Source organism: Pieris brassicae, chromosome 5 (genome assembly GCF_905147105.1).
Source record: "Pieris brassicae chromosome 5, ilPieBrab1.1, whole genome shotgun sequence".
In the NCBI taxonomy this organism is placed as follows: domain Eukaryota; kingdom Metazoa; phylum Arthropoda; class Insecta; order Lepidoptera; family Pieridae; genus Pieris; species Pieris brassicae.
Window position 1 is genome coordinate 16,424,179 of NC_059669.1, and position 14,059 is coordinate 16,438,237.

The 14,059-nt window shown below is 32.4% G+C and overlaps 3 protein-coding genes across 12 annotated transcripts in view; all 3 read left to right on the top strand.

Annotated features, from left to right (window-relative positions):
- Positions 1-7,476, top strand: part of LOC123709261 (fibroblast growth factor 22) — a 129,154-nt gene extending 121,678 nt beyond the window's left edge. For 5 of the 6 annotated variants that reach the window (XM_045660433.1, XM_045660429.1, XM_045660430.1 and 2 more), the window contains exon 5: positions 3,205-7,476. In XM_045660433.1, coding sequence (XP_045516389.1) covers positions 3,205-3,678 — 474 coding nt within the window. In that variant the 3' untranslated portion in view covers positions 3,679-7,476. The remainder of the gene's footprint in view (positions 1-3,204) is intronic. The other variant, XM_045660434.1, reaches the window with a different exon arrangement.
- A 1,843-nt stretch (positions 7,477-9,319) lies between these two features.
- On the top strand, positions 9,320-10,670 carry LOC123709260. 2 transcript variants are annotated; one of them, XM_045660426.1, is made up of 2 exons: positions 9,320-9,788; positions 10,064-10,670. In XM_045660426.1, the coding sequence occupies exons 1-2, from the start codon at positions 9,438-9,440 to the stop codon at positions 10,589-10,591; spliced, it is 879 nt and encodes a 292-aa protein (XP_045516382.1). In that variant the 5' UTR covers positions 9,320-9,437; the 3' UTR covers positions 10,592-10,670. The 2 variants fall into 2 exon arrangements, with proteins under 2 accessions (XP_045516382.1, XP_045516383.1); XM_045660427.1 differs by having other exon boundaries at positions 9,322-9,722; positions 10,064-10,669.
- Positions 10,671-10,951: 281 nt separating this feature from the next.
- LOC123709259 (calcium uptake protein 3, mitochondrial) overlaps positions 10,952-14,059 on the top strand; it is a 58,678-nt gene continuing 55,570 nt past the window's right edge. For all 4 annotated transcript variants that reach the window (XM_045660422.1, XM_045660424.1, XM_045660423.1 and 1 more), the window contains exon 1: positions 10,952-11,163. In XM_045660422.1, coding sequence (XP_045516378.1) covers positions 10,960-11,163 — 204 coding nt within the window. In that variant the 5' untranslated portion in view covers positions 10,952-10,959. The remainder of the gene's footprint in view (positions 11,164-14,059) is intronic.

Consider the following 14,059-nt stretch of genomic DNA (forward strand, 5'->3'; position numbering starts at 1 on the left):
TCTAGATTTATAAGTTTTCCCACGAGAATTCGGCTGACCTTTGCTAATTTTATCCTGCTCTGTTTTTAGTTAACATTTAATTTTTAGATTATAAAAATACATAATTTTTTAAAACTGGACAAAAATGGTTATAAACTGGCTATAACAGTTATGTAAATCTCTATAATAATCATAAAAATACATTCGACTTAATCTTAAAAGCTGAACGTTAATTTTGTATTGCCATTATAAAACCATACGTGAAAAGAAAACTCCTTTCATATATAATATTTAAAAAATACTATATTTGCAAAAACAATCAATGGTAAAATGGTTTGTCAATAGATGTTTATTATTAAACTAAACGAGGGTAGAATCTATATAAGTTGTTCCAATTGCAACGAAAATACTGTATTATTTCTATTTCGTTAAAGCCTTTAAAGCGTATACGTTTAATTTGTCAAACGTAAGGCTATATTGACATTTCTATGTATCGTGTAATCAATTTTAGAAAGGAGATCTGAAACCAAAAAGGTTTTATTCAATATTGAGCCGACAAAGACATGCATATACCCAATAGATATTTTATTACCTAGAGTACATAAAGCCCCCTACGATCGAGGACTAGTTAAATTTTACGATCGTCCTTTTGACACATGACAAGATTGGCTGTGTACACAAAGTAGACTCCTAATTTGAAATCCTCTTCGATTCGTTCGCAGTCGTCAATCGATTTCATAGATAACCCGATGTAGTGATGCCCTATTGTCCTTTTATCGATAATCGCAAACGCTTGACCCGAAGGTTGTCGGGATTTATCGTTTATAAAATGAATGTAAACAGGAACGAGGAGCATTTGCATATTAGAATATGTCTGAAAATATATGTAACTTGCTGGAATTGTGAGAATTTGAATTACGTAGACGGTCGTTGGTCTCCGTAACTGTGAAAGTGCATGCATATTTTATGACACAGCTCATTTGGTCCTTTATGTAAATATTATACTAAAGTTCATATACACTTAAATCAAATTGGTTAAAGTAATTTCCATCCTATAATATAGTAGGAAATGTTTGTCTGTCTGGAAAACAGAAAATTAAAGATAATCTTATCCGTGTCTTGCCTTACATAGTCGTTCTTTCATAATCACCCGTTCATTGCACCACCTAATTAGAATACCTTATCTCATATTTGTAATTAACTGCAAAATAAACTTTGTAGTCCAATTAGTTTATCGATAATCGATATCTAATCGGCGCATCGCTATTATTCACACCGTTCATTTTATTAACAAATTTACCGAAGTCCAAGCTATTATACAAAGTGCATTATAATAGTTTAGCGATAACGGGTATTTTAAACCCGAGTTCAGAGACGCTTAAACGCTCCATTTTACTCTCTCGCTAGCGAATCTGGAGTTTTAAAGTCGGTGGACATGTCTTGAAGCGATCATTTAAAGAAGCCGCAAATGTATGGCTAATGACTTAATTAGCCCGGTATTTAAATGACTTTCTGTTATGTTTCTATTAAATTAGCTGCGCCAGTATGTGCTTCTGGATGAATGATCAATTACAACAAAGAAATGGTGTACTTTCTTAACGATATTTCAATGTTCTATTTACTGAGGAATTCTCGTTACACTTACGTTTCATTTAAATCTTTTTCACCTAATTACCACCACAGATACAAAATCTATAACTAATTTTCAATGCTTAGATTGTCTTTGATTTTTATTTTGTGTTTGTTTCGCATCTGTCACAAAACTACTCTTACTTAATAATTTATCCACAATGCGCCAAAACCACAAAGACTTTTTGTAGAAATTTTGGGATTTCTAGTCATTCCCACTTTAGAAATATTTTTCATTTTTTTAATATATTATATATAAAATATTAATTTGAATTTTAGTAATCCTTATTTATTACTTAACAAATTTAATCAATTTAGCATTTCCTACAACAATAGTTTTCATAAGTACTATCTCGTATTACAACGTGACCATTTTACGTACCATTGCCTTGTCTTCACAGATTATAAATATTTCTATGTTATAAAATGAGTCTGTATATGGATTAGCTGACCTCTGGTGTGGCAAAACTATTGCTAATTTGCCCGGCGGGAACTCGCTACAGGAGGTCTGCGTTTTCTACAGATACTTTGAACATAAAATCTGTTAAAACAGGTAACTAGTTCAAATAGACAATTTAGAAAGATAGATATTTGGTTCGTGATTTAAAATATTGCTTTCTGTAAGCATTCCGTCATTTGTGTTATGCATTATTATAATCTTTTCAGTTTCCTTGTAAGGTGTTGCTAGTAATACAAAAGACTTCCATAAACAAATTGCCAATACAATAAATCAGTGCAGTAATATAAAACCGGCGACCGATAGTAATATATCATGGAATATTGAATACAGCGCATTTGAAACTAATGCGGACTTGTGGCACAATTTAAGATACATTAGTAGAGCTTGCGGCGATTCTCTTATACCTATTTATGAATGTCTATAGATCGTTACTACGTGTATGTAGCCATCCATTTATTACTTACCTAAGGTGAAGTTCAACTACGAATAATCTTTGACGCCATTAAACAGGTGAAAATCATTTAACCTCACATTCATAATCATGTATACAATACATATTTTATTTTGAAAATCCTGCAATAATAGTAACCTATCTTCCTATTCAACAGTGTATCTTGCGCCTTTAGAAGGATATTCACAAGAACCAATTTCTAGACATCTGTTGAGAATACGCCACAATAATATGTGTATGCCAACTAGTCGACAGCTTTATAGATCCAAGTTTAGCTAGAGATAATAGGAACTCTTTGATCATTCTGCCCTAATAGCTGGTAGCTTTCGCTCGTTATAAATTTTAAACCGAACGCTAACATAATTGGCGTCGTTAACATGTGATTAGATTTTATTGTATTTGTTTCATTGCTTGTAATTGGAATAGCGGATGAGCTTATTACATTCGTATGCGATCCGTTTATTGATAAATCGCCTCCATTAAGCTAGGGATTTGCAACTTGCTTTAACCATATAGATTCAGGTGGCGCGCCAACGCTTCTTATATATTTAATATTTGAACCATTACATTAAAAAAATACTTTTTTAGTGGTTTTTATAATAGTATGAAAATACTATAAATAAATATCTCTGTCTGAAATAGTCCGTCTGAATTTGATGTTAATACTTTATCTCTTTTGTTTCAGAAGGATCTCTCGGACGATTGCGTGTTCGAGGAACATATAGAGGAGAATAACTACAACACGTATTCGAGGATACGTGCCGGTAAGAAGACGTTCCTGGCGCTAGATAACCGGGGGAAGGCGCGCCGAACGCAGATACCAGTGAGCAGACCTCTGGGCAACCTCTCCGGATATGCCCTCACGCTCACTAAGCGCTGGGAGGGACCTAAACACTCCCAGTGCCCTCCCCGACGGCACCGCGGCAAACTGAAACGACCGCCGCCCTTCCACAGGAACTGTCAGCGCCGCGTTGCGAAACAAAACATGCGGAAACGGAAGCACAAAAAAGCGAACGACCCGAAAAAAAAACGGCATCCGAAAGCGCGGAGAAAACACGACAGCACGACGAGCACGACGGAGATGAGCTGGGACGAATCGACGATGTCCACTATGTCGACGACTGATGAGTTTTTTCGGTCGGCGACCGGTCGCGCGTGAGCCGGTCGCTGGTCGCCGTGGGAGCCGCCGTGGCGCTCGCACACTAGCACCGTTCCACTTACGCTAGAATCTCTAACCGTGGCTGGTTAGGCAGGTGCTCTGAACTCATACTTAATGTCACCTTAAGTAAAGACTGGTCCATTCGGTAGGTCCCTTGCACCTGCTGCGCTATTTATTTGTCCTTGTAAACTCCTATACTGCTGTGATACTTTATTCGTGTCAAAAAAATAAATCAGAAATATATGAATATCTAACAATGGTGAATACTTTTTAGCCACGTTTTTGTTGACATCCTCTAACCGTGCCACCCCATTACCATTCCCATTCAAAGCCGTTCCCAAGGAATGGCACTTGAAAAATTCGGCGCAAACGATCGTGGCAAAACTCAATATTATCTTACTAAACAGTGAATCACGATTATAAAATTGAGAGGTGAACCTTAACAGCTTTCGAAATTATTTTAAAACATCTTATTCATTTAAGAAATCACGTAATTAATTTCTGTAATCATAACAAGTCAAAATTCCTTTACTGTGTTAGTAGTAAAATATTCATTATCAAATTAATTTTGTAAGATACAGATAATCATCACACAGCTTTTCATTGAGTTTTGTTTTTAATTCTCAGTTACATATATCCGTTAATAGTTAATGTTACCCTATGTTCATTTCAAAATACTCAATTATCGACGTAACGTCCAATGATATTATTCTACCAAAGCTACTGAAATTATCTATCTCAATTATATTCCTAGTACGCTTTAACGTAGTTATAACGGATTCCAATTGTCTTAGTTATCATGAAATTAACTTAGTCGATAACTTATGATTAATATCGAATGTAAATGAGCCGAGATTTGTTTGTGGAACTGTGCTAGGTGAAGGGAAGATCCTTATTCGCTGCAAATGACTTGCAACAGACTACATCAGTAAGGACAGTCTTAAATAACGAGCCAAAAAGTAGCCGAGTCTGTGCTGTAATTATAGCAACGCGTTCATTCGGAGTGTCCATACTGTTAGTAGATCAACAACATCCGCACCCCCCCAGATCTATTTTAACCTTTGGACCGAATCACGCGTCTGTTTATTATTCGTATATCAACCGAGTCGATTTCCTATTTAATTAACTCTTAGTGATCCGTTAATGGATGCAATGCGGCCCATTGCATTCCGTTATACAAACTTATCACTTCCCAAAAACATGTTCCGCATCTCGAATATTTCCACGTTTATTCATAAATAAATTCAGAAAATTTGTAGCGAATATGGATCGGTAAAGGTTTATTGTACTTAGACGGATATGTTTGGTGTATTTTCATAAGGAATTGACTGAAAATATATGACTGAGTAATGTAGGAACCGTCAGTTTTGGTATAGGCTATGATAGTGTAAAGCGCGGCGGCGGCGGCCTGCTTCTGTTATTTGTAAGTTAGGACTTGATACGAGCGATTTTGCATAAGTGTTGCCAGTAAAAGATACATCACACCCCTTAGTATGTTTAACGTTTAGTCTATGGATTTAAAATTGCATTTCGCGCGCAAATTCGTTCGCATCAATCAACCGAATAAGTAGTGATAAAATTAAACGGCGATGAAGTGACTATTAGTAGTTAGGTATGTCGTGTATGTAATTTGTAAATTATTTATTTTATTTTCCATAGAGAAAGTCGTATTTTGTTAACGTTTTAGTTGATGTTTTAATTCTTGACCCGTTAGTACCATCCGGTGTAGACATTAGGATGACATACGCTTGTAAAGTTAGTGAGCCATTATGTGTATTATATTTATAATCTATAATAATTTAATTTTTATTGTTTGTATGAATGAATAGATATTACACGAATACATTCTGTATAAATCCCTCGCAATCGGTGTATGAATTGTGCTTAGAATAAAGAAATCGAAATATTCGTTTGCGGACAAAAAAATAGATATAAGCTCTAAAGTAATAATTTATTTGTGCATTCAGCATAAATGACTCTTTCGGTCAAAATAATAATTAATTACATCGTTGCAATCAGGAATCATTTGCAACAACATTCAATACGTAATCAATATTCATAACAAAACAAAACCAATAATAAGAAATGATTAGTATCAAGCATTTTATGTAAAACAATTGTTGCGAACAAATATTAATAGTCCGCTAATGAAATATTCAAGAGTTATGAATATTCATTGTAAAGCTTTATGATTGTACCTACGTATGCGAGATGAATCAAGTTATTTATTATGTCCGTTGTTATGTCAATGAAAACGTCGTATTGTACTATGTAAATAAAGCATTTAACCGTATTTTGTTAGAGCCTGTAATTTTGCAGGATTTACATAAAACCTCTTTTTTACACATAGACAATTCGGGGTTTTTATCTATGTTTGCGACAATTATAAAATTTAAAATTGGAATACTGAGTAATATTAAAGGCTCTAATATTTTCACTTGATTTTAATGAATTTGCTTTTGTAAATATTATAAATTTATTATCCTAGAATCAGTATTGGAGCATAGTGGAAATATGGTTATGCATTTTATTATAAATAACAACTTTTCTTTGTTTTTTTAATCATTTAATTATTCTAAAGCCTACCTCTGAGGTTTATAGACAAAAACTCCATATTATAAACATTAATAAACGACAAAAAAGCTTCAAGTCAATTTTTTTATGTTTTAATGCACCTTATACAACATTATTATCGATGAATTTGTGACTTGTATATCAAAATAAAACATAAAAGCAGAATGTTATCTGTGTTACCCACGAAATGGATAAATAACGTTAGAGGAGCCTTTAGACTGCTGTCGCCGCTAGGACTACCTTCAATTCACACAATATAGGACAACTGTTTTAAAATTGTGTAGGTGGGCGGCCTTTGCATCCTTATTTATCCATTCCGTGTATAAACATAATTCGCGGGTAATGAGTTGGCCAGAATTATTTAAAACGCAGAAGTTGTATTAAGTGGTTCTCCTGCTAAACCATCTCGCAATATCAGGCCAAGTTATGTATCTATATAGAGCTCTGAAGTTTCATCGTACACGTTCATTTTCTGACTGTAAAATACATTTTTTATTTTATTAATTACACTCAAGTGCCATATCCTACTTTTAATATAATTACCTGTCAAAATACTTAGTAATACATATTCGCTATAGCTACTTCGATGTAAAGGATTTAAGAAATGAATGGAGTTATAAGAAAACTGAAACTTATTTGGAATGAATTATAATAATCTTAATATTTAGGAGTCGTAACTCACATAAATAGATAAAATGCGTTTTATTACTTTGGAAACTTTTCTACGTATTTATGAATTTTTAAAGGATACGTACCAAAAGAACAATAATAATGTTAGACATTTTCGGAGTTATATACATAACCCTTCTTTTAACAAATCTATAAGGATAAATCGTTTGTATCGAAAACTAAGCTGTACCCACCAAATTAATGGCTCCTAAGTCTTTTTGTCTTTAATGAGACAAAATGGGATACTTGGGTCAAACAGTATTACTTCTACCTTTACATTTCTACAATATAGCTGTATTCGTGATAATACATGTACAAATCGAATAAAACAATTGTGCGTCCCTCGACGTAATTGTGTACAGTAAAAGAAATTTTGTTTTATCGAAATGAGACGGTTATAAAATGTGTAGCTTAAGATTCAAAACGAGCTAAGTCCGATGGTGTGACATAATGGATTCGGATTAAAGTTGTATATCAACAACAATATAGCGTAGATTTCCCAAAAGGATAAACGAAACTTTTAGACAATAACTTTTGCAGCCTCTTATACCGAAATATAAAATAAAATGATTCTTTGAATATAACTGTTTGTTGTTTTATTTTATCCTATAGTTAGTGACAATTTATATTTAATTAGGATATTAACCTAAAGCAGAGATTTCATGTGTCATCGCTATATTACTTTTTATTTTTAAAAAATACCTTTGTCAGGGTTACAGGGTTTTGTATTTTTTATTTAAAAGGGTACCCAAATCTTACACTTTGATTCATTCTAATGCATATCTATTTATAACAAGTAAACACATTTTTATTTATTCTATTCGTTATATATTTGATGAAAAATAAAGTAATCTGTATATATCATGACACTTAATAGCAATGGAGTAAAATAAGTAATATAACCATTAATTTAACAAAATGTACGTTATTAAAAATATTGATTATTAGACGATTTAGTCGTATCAAAGATGTAGCGTGCTTGTAAACATGTCTTCATATGTCCAATACTACCCTTTAGCTGAAAAATTTGATAACTGCTTAGTAAGGACGATATAACCTTTCCTTAAATTAAATTTATCGGATGGTCAAATAATGATGCCTTTTCTATATCAAGTTAGGTCCTTGTTATTGATTGATTTGGGGCAAATGTAGTGTTTACAATAACAGATTTACCTCTATAAGCTAGCAACAGAATCTTAATCTTATAACAATTGAATACGCCCAACTGCGACGCGAATCAAATCTTTGTATAATGTGAGATATGCCATGACCTCAAAGTTGCATCTACTTTCGAAGCTTTATGAAATTGGAAAACTTCTGTATAATTATGTATTTGAAAATGTTGGGTCTGCACACCATTTGAAAACCATTTTTTACAGATATTACAATTAAAATTTAACAGAAGTCGTAAAATGATAATGCACAATTAAACTTGACGTTTGTTATGTTTACAAGTATGCGACGCCATCTTGGACAGAATTATGTTTTGGCGGGTTTATCTGAATTTTTTAACCAAACCGATTTTCTGTGAACCTTTCGTAAATCTAAAGCACTGATTTTTATACCTTGGAAGTACATGGTATGAAAACTTAGTTATTAATGTTTGCGTGCATAAGTAGGTGCTAATATTTAACATACGATCCCAACGAGATGCATTACTAAACAAAAATTTAGATTTGTAAATGGTATCTAGATAGATTTGGATTGGATGGATAATTTTTATTATATATCCGGGTTAAATATATGCATTAATATAATTGTACGGGAAGGCTCGTACGCGGCCTTTAAAGAAAATCAATTAAACTGAATGATTATATCAATTATTAAATAGACAACCAGTTTACAACTTGCCAGCCAACTTGTGGACAGTCAACCGTGTCGTTGGCAAACTGAGCTGTAGCCATTTAGTGGTACAAGATTCAAGAGAAGGTGATTCCTACGAACTTAATAACTCTACGGACTCTAAGTCTTTAAATCTCGTCTGTATAAGCATTACCTGTCCACATTGTGTCCGTAGCGTTCGTACTAACTGTACGAATTTAAATTATCGTGATTACATACATGTTTTAATTGCTTTGTTTTGTTCCACTCTTCGCTTCTTCGAATACAAGTGAACAAGATAGAGCATCATTCAAATATATTTAAAGTAAAATTCATGCTTAAACTGCAAACACTAATTGTAACTGATATAATAAATTTAAAAAAAATAGTCATTTTAAAATTGTATACACATTTTTAAAATTATAATCACTAATCAAATACTGGCAACTTCTGCCTTGTTCAGTCAAAATATGTAAGTGTCATGTGTCGGTACAAATGTGACATTTGACACTAGTAGACGTTTAAGCAATCGTGAAGTTATCCGAATCTCGATGATTGTTCATTCGATCGCCGCCATCTTGTAAACCATTGTCATTCGTACGGCTTGTATCGATTCGATACGCAACACGATAATCGGAATCTCCCTAATTCCTTAGGCAGCGAATTGAATGATAATCGGGAATCGAAATTAGAAAATGAAGAGAACACCGTCTGTTGTGTGGCGATTCTTCGATCGTATTGAACAAGATGGACGAGTTGTTGCTATTGTGTGTAAATTATGTGATGCTCGATATAAATACTTCGGTAATACGACTAACTTGCGATGTCATTTGGTAAATAAGCATCCAATTCAATGGGAGTTGGGGCAGAATGAAACTCTGGAGGAAGGATTTCGTGTAGCTGCTACAGATGACGAAACTAATCAATCTACACCGCGACCCCGGCAAAAGAGATATAGGAAATCGGAAACGAATGATAACGTACGTTATTCAATTTCAGTAAATAAAGATCCCAGTGTTCTGGAAGGGAACATGCCCATAATAAAAGTACGCTCACTTTATTTTAATATAGGTTATACTTTTGTTATTGTTTACATGTTGTACTTTGATCTATTACTATCGGCATTCTGCACTTCATATTAATCAAATTTATAGAAAATCCCTAATCTGTAAAATAATCTGATAATAGTTCAAATATTTGGTGCTATGTAAAATATAATTATTTACCTTAACAATATTTACCATAAGTCTTTAAGATAATTAGCATAATCAGGCTTTTGTGTACATATAGCATAAATTTACTCAAGTAATTTAATTTGCAGGTAGATGTTTTGGAATCAGAGACCGATATTGCACATGATGATGATACTCAAGCAACTATAAACCTAGTTAAACAGTTGCATAGGGGTTCTGATGAAGAATGGCTTAATGAGGATGTGTTTGATACAGTGACTGAGACTTATACACAACCACAAAAAAAGAGAAAGATATATAGAAAAATAAAACGAGAAGTCATTTCACCTGCACCTACCACTTATGAACCTAAAAAACAAATTATTATACAGAATAATAGGAGAGATGAATATCACGCTTTTGGTGAATATGTTAGTAATAAATTAAGGAAATTTAATAATAATCAGACACAATCCAATGTTCAACAACTAATAACAACTATTTTATGGCAAGCGGAATATGGAGTATATGATAATATGGACACAGTAAAAAGGATTTTATTACATTCAATGCAAGATATGGGGTCTCCATCACAAGAAGGGGGGACTCTACATATTAGTCATCAAGAGCTTGAGAACATGAATGTAAATGTAGCTGTAAACCCAATTGCAGAGTAACGCAAAAACCCAAAGACATTAGACTATAATATTACATTAGTTTTAAATACAAGTGAATTGTAAAAATAAAATTATGTTATTAAAAAGTTTATTAATTTATCTATAAACAAATTAAGGACCTTATGCCTGACTAGAATGGATCTTCAGTAACTAAACTACTAGGTACTTAAGGTTTGGTTAGTGAACACTAAATTACAGCAGCTATTCAGAAATCCTACCAAGCTGCTTTTGCCAATATGCTATCAACTTCAACAGCCGAATTTAGCTTTGGCTGAATCCTTGAACGGTTTCAAAATTCAAGATTGTAAAATTTTCATAAATGTCAAAACTCATATGTCAATGTCATTATACAAATTTGAAATCTAATCATGGCGAGTTTTTCTCGTATATCGCGAAAATTACTTAAAAGCACAAATTTCTCAACATTTCTTGTTCGTAATAATAGTTTTGTAAAACAGAATGATTACAAAAATGTGTGGACTGCGTGTGCTTGTTTTATCAGTGGTAGTGTTCTGTTATATGCTGCTAAAAATAGGTATGGACGACACACAGTTTACGCGCTCAAAGCTAAGGTAATATTTTGAATTAATTTTATGTGCTTTTCTGCCTTTCATTTATGCATAATATGTACGGAAGCAATTAACTTACAGTGACTTGGAATTTCTGTAACAACTGTTTATAAATCAATACAACCTTAGTTAGCATTAATACTCTAAATTGAAGTGGCAGAATATATATTTAAAACTCTTTGAAAAATAATAAAAAAATTACTTTCCTGTATTTCTTTGTCATCACTGTTAATTAAATTTTTATCTTAATCTTGAGCGAGACATTATGTTTAAGTATACCTAGAGTTTACCAATAAAGGTATTATTAAAAATTAAATTATTTCTCTATATAAACTCAATATCTGATAGCAATAATGATTAATTTATAATAATGTCTTGTCTATATTAGAAAATTAAAGTAAACTTTCGAAATTAGGGTAAGTTTAATAATTATAATACATACTTACTATTTTAATGCTTAAAATTATGTTGAGTAAGTAGCTAGAAGAATGTAAAAACTAGTAAAATTTATTCTTAAACCATCCTTATGATTTACTTCTTCCTAACCCAGAAGGGTATGCAAAATTAGTCCTAGTATATTTTCAGTAAATGATGATATATTTTTATAGATTTTAAAATGAAATTTCTTAAAAATATTGCTTCTCATATTGTTAATGGATATTATTTAAATAATATGAAACTAATATATTTATAATACAGTTTTTGTATTTAGAATCCTACCATGATTATTTGTATAATTGACTTATTTTGTCGAGTTTGTTTTTACTTTTTCTTGTTCTTTGCTCATCAATTGATACTATTTCAATATTTTAAGATTGATCTATTGTCTAAGGTCAACAATGATTATCTTTGGCAATTGAATAATACAGTGAAGAACATTAGTTGTTATATTACTCTTAACTCATTATTATAAAGCTTCATTACCACTGCAGCTTAGTGTGTATTGCACATGGCATATTAAATATTATAGTATCTTCATCAATATCAATTAAATATTCACTACTGTTTAAAGTTTGGTTCACTGCAAAAAATTTGGTAATGATAATGCAGCAGACTACATTTAAAGAAATCTCTGGTCTATAAGTTACCGTATGATAAGGGATACTTATTTATTGATAGTTCGAAGCTTAGCTTAGTTATTAATTGAAGTTGAAATGTTGATTGACAGTGGGTAGTAGATTATACTATATAAATCTAAAAAAATTGCGCAAACCTAAGGTCACTTATCAATAAAACAGATGCAAAGATTTCAACTACCGCATTCTACAGGTCGTTTACGGAGCATAAAAGTGAAAAGTATTCATATCATTTAAGGCTCTGTAACTTGCATTGTTTAAAAAAACTTCCCACATTTTTATTTTTAATGCACCAAATATTCCTTTTTTAAAGTCATGTGGCATAGACAACCACCCGCGTCGTTACGTAGTGTCGACTCCTATGATAAAAATTCACCGACGTAAGAACTAATGTATAACGATTAATTTCAACAGGACATCGATGTGAATCGTATCAGGGACACAGATTGTTACGAACAGTTGGGCAAACGTAATTTATTTTACATAACAATACACAATGTGTGACAAAAATTTGGTTTAAGTATCATTTTAAATAATGTGATTAGAACAATGTTATTGAATAGTTGAAATAATTTTAATTGAGTCTTGTGACCAACATAGTACGCAGAGATTTGCTATGTATGTACAGACACGTCATACAGGTTTTTGGTGTACAGTGATTTACTGGCGTTTATTTTGGATCCTACTGTTTCCTTAAATCAGGAGCATTTTAATCTTTTTATACACGTGTTAAATGGGTAATGAGTCTCCCGCGTGAATAGTAATGGGACACTGGAGTAATTGCCTTCGGGTTTTTCGGTTTCACTTTTAAAGTCGGATTATGTGGTAAGACTCATTTATTTTAATCGGTGGTAGGTTGGCGTTTAAAGTTATTTTTTATTTAGACTAATTAGCGCTTGCCAAACAAAACGTATTATATTCAACAATGTTCTGCATTAATCTGTCTTTATGGATAACGCGTGTATTGTAAAGGAACAACATAATTGATCAATTAAATGGTGTTTTATAAAACGATTTTTAATCGTTGATATTATCTATGTTAATAATGTTAATATATTGTTGTATATGCCAAGTAAACTATAGTCAATATGAAATCCATATTGGTATTAAATACCTTGAGTAAGTCATCTCTATTTTTATTTAAATTATAACTACGTGTTCATTACGGGTTAGGCTAATCAGATTTGAGTCTTGAATGAATATTTTTTTATGGAACTAGGGGCAAACGGGCTCACCTGATGTTAAATGATACCGACGCCAATGGACTCTCTAAATGCCAGAGGGCTCGCGAGTGCGTTACCGGCCCTTTAAGAATTGGCACGGAAATACTCCAATAATAAAAATAGTAATTAATACATACATATATGTATTTTTATGATTTTATACGTTCTTTCGAGTAGGCTTAGAGTATGCAGTGAAGCTGTAATCTTAACAGGTTTTGTGTTGGGTATTCATTACAATCTATCGATAATGTCGATATTCATCACGATTAGTCAACGATTTTGTTTATTTTCTTCATTGGCACCTGTAGGTCGGCTCCTTCTGAAGTGCTAAGTATATAAATGTTATACAGCTAGTCTTTTCATCTTGATATTTAACATATAAAATTTAATTCTAGTTATGTTCTATTTAAAAGTTTTTGTTGTTTAAAAATAATCAATGTCGCTATAACCTTTTTTATGTCTGGGCCTCAGATTTCTGTATCTGTTTCATGATCATTTGTTAATCAAATAGGCAAGTAGGTGATCAGCCTTCTGTGCCTAACGCACGCCGCCGACTTTTATGTGTTTAAGGCAAGCCGGTTGCCTTCACCGTTCGAGCAA